This window comes from Patiria miniata, unplaced genomic scaffold (assembly GCF_015706575.1).
Source record: "Patiria miniata isolate m_02_andy unplaced genomic scaffold, ASM1570657v1 HiC_scaffold_29, whole genome shotgun sequence".
NCBI classification, from domain to species: Eukaryota; Metazoa; Echinodermata; class Asteroidea; order Valvatida; family Asterinidae; genus Patiria; species Patiria miniata.
Window position 1 is genome coordinate 14,079,305 of NW_024037068.1, and position 10,680 is coordinate 14,089,984.

The 10,680-nt window shown below is 40.0% G+C and overlaps 2 protein-coding genes across 3 annotated transcripts in view; one reads left to right on the forward strand and one right to left on the reverse strand.

Annotated features, from left to right (window-relative positions):
• LOC119735693 (ABC transporter G family member 23-like) overlaps positions 1-8,055 on the forward strand; it is a 31,379-nt gene extending 23,324 nt beyond the window's left edge. For both annotated transcript variants that reach the window (XM_038209547.1, XM_038209548.1), the window contains exon 7: positions 7,615-8,055. In XM_038209547.1, coding sequence (XP_038065475.1) covers positions 7,615-7,710 — 96 coding nt within the window. In that variant the 3' untranslated portion in view covers positions 7,711-8,055. The remainder of the gene's footprint in view (positions 1-7,614) is intronic.
• Positions 8,056-9,453: 1,398 nt separating this feature from the next.
• LOC119735193 (histamine H2 receptor-like) lies at positions 9,454-10,377 on the reverse strand. The gene has a single exon (XM_038208899.1). The coding sequence runs from the start codon at positions 10,375-10,377 to the stop codon at positions 9,454-9,456; it is 924 nt and encodes a 307-aa protein (XP_038064827.1).
• Positions 10,378-10,680: the final 303 nt, after the last annotated feature.

Sequence of the window (10,680 nt, forward strand, 5' to 3'; positions counted from 1 at the left end):
TGGGCGTTTTTACCCCATGGGCGTTTTTACCCCAGTTTACCCTAACACTTTTAAAAATATCCACCCTATTTTCTAAAATACAAAACCAGTATCCTTTGCAGGTGAGGACATTATTTTGTTCAAAGCTTGCAATGTTTACAGCACAAATTGAGAGACCAAGATCCTAGTTTGATCATCAAAACTCAAAAGGTTTTCTCAAATGTCACACTTTTGGGCCCATTAGTGTGGAACTGCGTGTAAGGCGGGGGATAAATGGTGTAAATCGAGGACACACACGTGCAACACCATTGATAAATCGAGGACAGAAACCGAATCGCGGACTCCTGGGTTGGCAAACATGTACAAAAACCAATGAGAGCTGTTGCGAAAAAGTTAAAGTACAAACATGACAAAGAAAGGAAAAGGGAAGAGGAGCAAAAGAAAATCCTTGATTTACACAATAAACAAACGTGTCTGGGTGTACGTGTTCATCTTTTTAAACCTTGGATGAAAAATACCAGAGAACAAAAGAAAACAATATCGTCCACGATTCCCAGCATACGTCCGTGATTGGGGTCGTGTACAAAACCTATGGGAGTCTTCCTAAAAAGTTTGAACAAAAGAGGGACGTCCACGATCGATGGTGAACACACGTTTGTGTGTGTCCATGATGTGCCTCTTCCACTAAGGCTCTTAAAAGCGTCCACAAAACAGGGAGGCAATATCAATTGTTGGAGCAATACCAGTACATATCGTGTATAATGAACATTGTACGTGTACCGTGTGCAACACGGTCATGCATTGAACAATCGACCCACGTTTGCACTTATGTGCCATAAGGCAAGTTACCAGTATGTTGACCAACGGCGAAGTCTGAAGTATTCAAGTGAAGATTTAATTTTGTTGAGGCACCCTTTCACTATAAACTGACCATTATACGATTGTGTGACCTCGTACCATGGATGACCACCTACAATTTAGATTGTGGTTCATAGGCGCAACGTTTATTCGATTAAATTTTGTGATTTGATTTTAGTTGAAAGCCGGCAACTCAGTCAGAATGAGGTCTTCCTGTTAATAGGAAGTGCAATAGAGAGCACAAACGTTGAAAGCCTGGGGAAAAAAGAAAAAAAAAACCCACAAAATTGTAGGCACTATTTATTTATTTTATTTGTAAATGATTTTTTCCCCTTCTAGCTCCTCAAGCCTTCGGTGTGCAGTTGGGTCATTCTTTAAGATTAGGAACAAAAGTGTGCCGTTTTTCTTTTTCGTGTCACCTTGGTGTACTTTGTGTTTACTTTTTGCCGTTCAAGTATCTTTAAGAATAACTTCAAAACAAGTTTTCATGTGTTGGGTAAGCAGTTGTATTTGTAATCAATCTTGGGGAATGACTGCATTAATCCCCTCCCCAACTCCATCAAAATCCATCCCCTCCATTTTGGTGGATTTTGGGGGACTTGGTCCTGCAGGCCTTGTTGGACAAAAACATTGATGGAGTACGATGGACTTGGGCCTGGAGGCCTGGAGGCCTAAAGCAAAGCATGCATTGGAAGCAGTGGTTTTCGGCGGACTTGATCCAATACTTAGCAAAAGACAGTAGGGAGTTAGGATTAACCCTAACCTTTCCAAATCCTGCACAATCCTTTTTGCAAAATGGATGATTTTGCAGGATTAAGGCTATTATTATGGTAAAAGTGTGTGGCTGATTTTGGAGGATGCGCTGTGTTGAGGTCTTGTGCCACAGCTTGTGCTGCTCAACTGTGCTCAAATTTAGGCCTATATTATACTTGAAATCCTCCGCACTGCTCCAGGATATCACTGGCTCTGCCTCACCATATTGACAGTGATTGCTGGAGGATTGTGCAGGATTTAGGCAGTGGTCACCCCTCCAAGGACTGCATTCAAGAAATAACAAATATGCAGGATTGAGGATGTACATGCCATTTTTACATGAAGGCAGTTGGAGGATTTTGCAGGATTGAGGCTGTACAGTATGCTATTTCTACACGAAGGCAGTTGGAGGATTTTGAAGGATTGAGGTTGCATCCTAGCAAAAATGCCTGTAGAGGGAGTTACGGTTAAAGATAAAAAAAGAAGAAACTTAATCAGCGTAGAGGGATTGATTCTCACAAAACTACACTAGGGCAACGAGCCACCCCAACAGTCCTGGTTCCTCAGATTTTGCACACCCCCTAGGGAGTTACATGTAGGGTAAAATAGTTAATTTGTAACGAGACACACTGGTACAAAGAGTCCATACTTGCCTTAATTACATTATGTACGTCCAGGAGTAGGAGGTAAATTAAATGGGGCCTTTCACGTATTTTGAGAGCCTCAAAAATTTGTTTGGAAACGGAATATCAAAATTACAAAGGTGTATGGGTAATGGCACTTAATTTCATGTACTGTACGTACGCAAAAGTTGCCAGTTGTGCTCCAATTATAAATTTACCAATTAGGTGACTCCTTTTACAAAATGTACTGCAATGCAGCTAACAGACAAATCAAATTTTAATTTTTTTTTTTAACTGCAAGAAGTTTGCTGGAAATTGCCTTCATTACAATAAATGTTTTCCAGAGATCCTCAAATGTGTTTAAACATCCAACATTGTATACTTGTGCATCTTAAATTTTTCGAAATTGTATAAATTGTTTTAATAATGTGTCAAGCTACCGTATATTGCAACTATCAATTCAGTTTTGGCGTACCGTAAACAGAAAATTTACCATTTTGCGGCAAACAGCATTGTGGAGGTATACGTTGATTGAAGTTACCTGTGTAGCAGATGCAATTTACAAAATGTAGAATATCAAATTCTGCATCAAAAGATTCAATATTTCTATTTTTGCGGTGCAGTTTTCTAATGTCCGACATAATTATCTGTACAGTGCCCTTCAGGAGTTGCAAATTGACAAACAACATGCGTAGAAAATCGAGAAACGACTCATTTTGCGCCACAAAAAAATTGCATTAAAAAAAATTCTCAAATTCATAACTTGATTTTGTCCTTTCACTGTATACAAGTGATGTAACAAATTTGGACAGATTTTGTAATCCGATTTTGTTCTGAGGAATTTTGTATGTGTCGCTCTCTAGACAGGCTATGTTATTAGGATGTTATTGAGTAAAGAGAGTTTCTTTTTTACACACTAAAAATGGATGGATTCAACAACGCTAGGACAAACTTTCAAGTTTGTCTAATTTAATACAGTGGGTCTTCCATAGGAGAAGTTGTAATGATATCGAAGGCTTCAAGTTGACAGCACAACTAGAAATTACTCTGTGCAAAAAAAAAACAGTTTAAAAAAAGTAAAGTCCGTCACTAGCCAATGTGGACCATCAGGCCGGCGTTTATCTCCAGTTCCAGTAGCACAGTGGCACACCCAAGGGGAAGAGGGGGGGGGGGCCTCGGGGCCTTTGTTAGGGGGTGTAATAGGGGTGTAAGTGGTGACCAACGTCAAATTAGTCCCCCCCCCAAAAAAAAAAAAAAACCAACATTTTTTGTCTGCGGCCAAACATTTCGGGCATTTTTTTTTTTTTTAATTAACTTCTAAAAAATTTGAAACAAAAAAAAGAAAGTTGTGAGCCCCCCCCTCCCAATGCCAAATCCTGGGAGCGCCAGCGGCCACTGCAGTAGCACGAAATGACTGGGACTATATCTACTCCCCCCTCCCCCAGATGGGATGCTAATCCATCGCAGCTCTACTCCCCAGCTAAAGCCGGTACCCATTTATACTCGTGGGTGGAGAGAGGCAAGCGGGGGTGAAGTGGCTTGCCAAAGGACACAACATATTGCCAGCAGCTGGATTCGAACCCCTGACCCTCTGATCGTGAGTCACGAACCCTAACCACTAGGCCACACTCCCCTCTGTACAAAATCAGAGCTGTTTTTATAGGTCCCATGATGTGAACTTTTCTGAGGAACATATTTTTTGCAACTTTCTACTCCACTTACATGTAAATGCATGAAAAATATTTGACATCGCTTTCTGTTTGCATTTATTCAAAAGAGCGCTTCTTTCAACATTTAACATTTTCCATGCTTTTTCCGGATAACAGAGGGTGCTGTTGCTGTGATGTCATTTTAGGAAAACTCTGTTCTGTTAAGGGGATTTTGTATTCAAATTGTGAACCCAAAAATGTGTTCATTGATAACATAATTTACAAGAAAAGTTTGCTCACTGGCTAACTGCGATGTATTGACACAGCAACAAATCACCAGTGAAAAGCAAATATGACAGCAAAATATCCAAAATTCTGGCAACGTTTTGTGCTGAATTAGCTGTATCATTGGGATTAATGCCTGAAAAGACATCCCGTTTTTGCTCATGAATAAGTAAATTTACATTAGCATGAAAACCAAAAAGCACCCAAAATACCCTTGAAATTTTAAAGTGAAGTTAAATAGGACACAAAGGTTTACTTTCAAAAATTGCATTAACAAAAAGTACATTTCGCAGGCCCTTTTACTAATTTATTCCCCCTTTGTGCAATTCATTTATTCATTTTTATTTTGCCAATTGATAAAAACAACACAAAATATATAACAACAGAGAAAAAAACAGAACACTAAAAATACAAGATTGTGGAGGTATACGCTGATTGAAGTTACCTGTGTAGCAGATGCAATTTACAAAATGTAGAATATCAAATTCTACATAAAAAGATTTGATATATTTCTGTTTTTGCGGTGCAGTTTTCTAATGTCCGACATAATTATCTGTACAGTGCCCTTCAGGAGTAGCAAATTGACAAACAACATGCATAGAAAATTGAGAAACGACTCATTTTGCGCCACAAAAAAATTTCATTAAAAAAAAATTCTCAAATTCATTACTTGATTTTGCCCTTTCACTGTATACAAGTGATGTAACAAATTTTGAGAGATGTTGTAATCAGATTTTGTTCTGAGATTTTTTGTACATGTATGTGTCACTTTCTAGACAGATGTTATTGAATATAGAGGGTTTCTTTTTTATACACTGAAAATGATGCATCCAACAACGCTAGGACAAACTTTCAAGTTTGTCTAATTTAATACAGTGGGTCTTCCATAGGAGAAGTTGTAATGATATCGAAGGCTTCAAGTTGACAGCACAACTAGAAATTCCTCTGTGCAAAAAAAAAACAGTTTAAAAAAAGTAAAGTCCATCACTAGCCAATGTGGACCATCAGGCCGGCGTTTATCTCCAGTTCCAGTAGCACAGTGGAGCACCCAAGGGGAAGAGGAGAGGGGCCTCGGGGCCTTTTTTAGGGGGTGTAATAGGGGTGTAAGTGGCGACCAACGTCAAATTAGTGCCCCCCCCCCCAAAAAAAAAAACCCCACCTTTTTTTTGTCTGCGGCCAAACATTTCGGGCATTTTTTTTTAAAAATTAACTTCTAAAATATAAAAAATAAAAAATAACTTGTGAGCCCCCCTCCCAAAGCCAAATCCTGGGAGCGCCACTGCAGTAGCACGAAATGACTGGGACTATATCTACTCCCCCCTCCCCCAGATGGGATGCTAATCCATCGCAGCTCTACTCCCCAGCTAAAGCCGGTACCCATTTATACTCCTGGGTGGAGAGAGGCAAGCGGGGTGAAGTGGCTTGCCCAAGGATACAACATATTGCCAGCAGCTGGATTCGAACCCCTGACCCTCTGATCATGAGTCACGAACAATAACCGCTAGGCCACACTCCCCACTGTACAAAATCAGAGCTGTTTTTATAGGTCCCATGATGTGAACTTTTCTGAGGAACATATTTTTTGCAACTTTCTACTCCACTTAAATGCATGAAAACTATTTGACATCCCGTTTTGGTTAATTTTGTTCAAAAGTTTGTCCGCTGATTGCCTCATTTTTTTAAATTCTCATGAATGCCATTACAAATTGAAAAATACTGTACAAAGTCTTGTGTGGTTTGGAATTTCTGCGTTTTTTTCTAAAATTCCCAGGTACATGCCTGCATTTTAGGAAGACACTGTTCCGTTTAGGGGATTTTGTATTCAAATTGTGAACCCAAAAATGTGTTCAATGATAACATAATTTGCAAGAAAAGTTTGCTCACTGGCTAACTGTGATGTATTGACACAGCAACAAATCACCAGTGAAAAGCAAATATGACAGCAAAATATCCAAAATTCTGGCAACTTTTTGTGCTGAAATAGCTGTAACATTGAGGTTAATGCCTGAAAAGACATCCCGTTTTTGCTCATGAATATTAAGTAAATTTACATTAGCATGAAAACCAAAAAGCACCCAAAATACCCTTGAAAATTTAAAGTGAAGTTAAATTGGACACAAAGTTTTTTTTTCAAAAATTGCGTTAACAAAAAGTACATTGCGCAGACCCTTTTACTATTTTATTCCCCCTTTGTGCAATTCATTTATTCATTTTGCCAATTGATAAAAACAACACAAAATATATAACAATAGAGAAAAAAAACAGAACACTAAAAATACAAGAAAAAACAATTTGGAAGGAACACAGACAATACAAGAAAGACAAAATAACAGGACAAATTAAACCTGAGCCTGCAAGGGCAAGGGCTGACAAAAGCGAAGAAAATCACTGTAGTCCTTAGACTTGCCAGCCCTCATGCTGGCAAAGGACACGTAAAACATTAATATTAGATAAAAATATCTATGCATTGGATATAAAACATTAAATTAGAGAGGACAGAAAAGGATATATTGCACAACATAGATTAAAATACCCCCCCAAAAATGAAACACGACACAGCCATATTACCAGTACAATCAATTAGAAATTATTAGACACTATTTTTTATATTAAAAAAAAGAAAGAAAGAAAAAAAAAACTATGGACAGAACAGGACACAAACAAACTTTGCAAAAATGAAAAACATATTTAAAGGGAATGTACATCATTGGCTTTTGCTGTAATTTTCAAAAATGAACTATTTGAGGGGTCAGTATAATAGATCAAATATTGTTACACTGACATGTTTGAAGTTTTGTGTTCGAAAATGCTGGAAAAACCAAGAAAAACCAAAAATGTTCAAGTAGTCTGGTTCCCTGACTCCACTAAAGATGAAATGGATCAATTTATAGATGCCAGAAAATTGTAAGGTAAGGGAACCAGTCTAGCTGGCCTGCACCTGTTCATGAACATGTAACCAATAGCAAACAAAATTTGGACTGAAAAACAATGGTAAATTTGGAGCAGTAGTTGAAAAATAGTTAGGTTTTTCCAACGGTGGTCGGCCGACCACCGTTGGAAATGTATACAAAAATAACACTTTTCTTGAAAATGACTTCATACCAGGAGCCATAATATTACAGGATGCTGTAGACTGTCATTTACCAACATCCTAGTAAGGTATTTCGTAAAAATCTGGTAGTTTTGTTTTTCGATGTTTGCAAATGTTGTATATTCCCTTTAAAGAGTCAAATTTCAAGACTCTACATACACGAATAAGGCAATATGCACTAACCATCATTAATGTAATTACGTAAAAACATGTGCAATGTGCAAAGTGCTCCACTAGTTTTTTTTCTGCTAAACTCAAGGAAGAGTGCTCTGTTTAGTATTAAAAGATTTAAAAGATCCTTTTTTAGTTAAAAAACCCTGTCCCTGGACATGTTTGCTTTGATGAATGTGCCTCGACGTCTTTTTTACACTGGCAGAAATTCATCAGCTCCTTGTTCTACCATGTACTACCCGGCCGTATGGGCGGCCTAATCATCTCACCCACTATGCTAAAGATTAACTACCGTGATTGATGAACAGTTGAACTCACTCCTACGTGCTTGCCCCAACGAATCTGTTTTATAAGCCAGCGGTTTGTGGGTGAAATCGTTGACAGTTCCATTGCTTTCTTTCATTCTGCAAGATTTGTTTTAGGTCCTGTCTCTCCAAACGTAACTCTTGGGCTTTTCTGACCCATTTTGTCAGCACCAGTTATGTATTTGTATTGGTGCCGAAGCCGTGTCAAAGTAACAGAGCGCATGTTGCGTACAAATTTGTTAAGTGTAGAGTGGCACCATATCAAAAGTGCATTGATATCAACGTGATTTTAGTTCTGAGCACTTTGTCATTACACTTTGTTGTGACCGGCTTTAAAATGTCTTTCAGGCCAAAAAAATAAATAAGTCGGTCTCTGGTCAGCGCGCGCGTCGATTTTAATCATGCGCGTCGATCTTCTTTTTTTTTCCAAAATGTTCCGCGGTAGCTCCAACAGCGCCCTCTATTTCCGCACCTCCTCAATTTTTTTTACCAAAGAGCACCAAAGAATGGGAAATTGCACCAAGGCAAATGATCGAAAGCACCAAGGCAAATGGAGGACACCAATGTACATGAGGACACAAAAAAAGCAAAATAGTACCCCACCTTGTCTGTACAATCCAAGCTTGAAGAAAAAAAAAAAAAAGCCAAAAAAAAAAAAAAAAGCCGCATCGCCGCGTCAATTCCGGAACTTTGGTCTGACCAGAGACCGAATATTTTTTTGTTTGGCCTTTGTTATGACAGGCTTTAAATGTTTTTAACCCTAAAAGTGCATTTTTTTGTTGGGTTGGGGAGGCAGACTGTGCAATTAAATATGTTATGCTTGTGAAGACATCAGTATTACTTACAAACTACTAGTATAACAGCAGTATAACCTTTTTGCAGAATATCTCATTTCTAGTTTTTTAAAGATTTTTGTTTACTTTCTATTGACACTCAGTGAGGTGAAGATAATTCAAAGTACATTATTGTCACGTCAATTTTTTTGTACACTGTGTTTTAACCAAACTTTGGCTGTACAGTTCATTGCGCTTGGCCTTCAAAACATACTTAATGTACACTGAGGATACATGAAGAACTTCAAATACATGTACAGTCGAGTCTCGTTAATACAAACTTGTTCGGACCTAGCCAAATTGTTTGTTATATCAGAATTTTGTATAAAGAGGAACATCAGTCCCATTCATTGTGTACATAAATGCACAGTCGGGACCAAGGCCTTATGTTTGTTATAACCAGAATTTTGTATTAACAGAGTTTGTACTAACGAGAGTCGACTGTATATTTACTAAGACGCGCTAAGACACACATGCCATACCATACCCCAAAGAATTGTAACAGGGAGATTGAAAATGCAAACCATTTTTTTTTCACTCACTGTTAAAATTTGAACCTTGATCAGTTGTTTTGAAATGGCTTACGTCTAATTCAGTTTAATCCTAACTTCCTACTTACGGTAGTTTTACTAAGCAGAAGACCATGTCTGTCGAAATCCATCACTCACTCTGCTTCACATAATGCTTCAGGAGCAAATCCGTTGAAATCCACCACAAGTGCTGGCAGATTTTGATTGGCTTGGTACACATGGCTTATCTTCCAAAATCCTCCAAAACGGGGTTGGATGGATTTTGATGGCATTGGCAAGGTTAGGGTTACTAGTGAGGTAGTATTTACATTGAAATTTATAAAGTCGTTCTGTGAAAGAGGCTGTTGCAGGCTACAAGCAAACGGGTTGTATGTCTTCAGTGACTCCTCCTGAACAACTTCTTCAAGCCCGCCTGGAAAGATTTGTATTTCAACGCGTAGATGATGGGATTTGCACAGGAGTTGGCAGCGCCTAGGACGATGGTGAGCTGGTAGACTTGGTCCGAGAACTGAACCACGAAGGCGATAAGATTGGGCAGCCAGCATATGATGTAGACGCCGAAGACCAGCAGGAGAGTCTTGATGACATTTTTACTTGCGCGTAGCATGGATGCGTTCTGCATCTCCTGGGGTTGGACTTCGGGGTCGTTGCTGCTGCTGTGCTGGTGGGTGATGGACGGCATTGGTTGGATGCTGCGCGCCTTGCGCCGTAGCACCAGCATGATGTGCACGTAAGCGAAGAGCATCAGGATGGCTGGTAGGAAGAAGAGGACCACGCTGTCCACGATCAGAAGGGCGTGCAGCGGCGGGTTCCGCAGCTCCAAATCCGGGCTGACGTCGCAGTGGTTGTGGGCGGCGGAGAACTCCACGGTGGACAGCGTCAGAGTCGCCGAGGCCACGCTGAGCAGCCAGGTGACTGCGATGAGGGTCACCGGCAAGCACTTAGTCCCTGTGATGGCAATATACCGGAATGGGAACACGATGGCCAGGTAGCGCTCTAGCGTCAGCGCGGCCAGGCCCAGCGTGGAGGTGTTGAGGAACAGCCACAGGATGTACTCAAACGTCCAGACTTTACAGATGAACTCCCCGTAACTCCCCTCGGGTAACGGGTCCGGGGAGGGGATGTTGAATTGCAACGGCAGCACCAGGGAACACAGGAGGTCTGCCACAGCCTGGTTGACGATGAAGGCGTTGGTCAAGGTGCGTAGGTTGGCATCGTGCCAAATCACGACGCAGACGATGCTGTTGCCAATGACTCCCACAATGCCGATGGGTATGCTGATTATGCCTAGCACATCCATTGTTGTTTCACACTTTCATCAGCGGTTCCCTGCAAGTCCTACAATTTCTCTGCGTCCAAGACTTTGGAAAGTACATGTACGTGTACAAGAAGTGTTTCAAGCTCAGCTGATGTTAGTCCTCAACCCTCAGCCCTTGTGTCCTCATTTTGTCCAATGTTAAGACTCCAAAATGACTGTTGCCGGAATCCAAGTCCAAATTGTCCCTGTCCGACACAAAAAAAAAAACACTCACAAAATTAATAATATAGCCTGGGAGTTCAAATACAGTATGTACATGTACCAATAAAAGTGTTCGTTTCACTT

Bases quoted from the DNA above. Each gene is read 5' to 3' on its own strand.
- LOC119735193 (XM_038208899.1), bottom strand. From the start codon at position 10,377: ATGGATGTGCTAGGCATAATCAGCATACCCATCGGCATTGTGGGAGTC.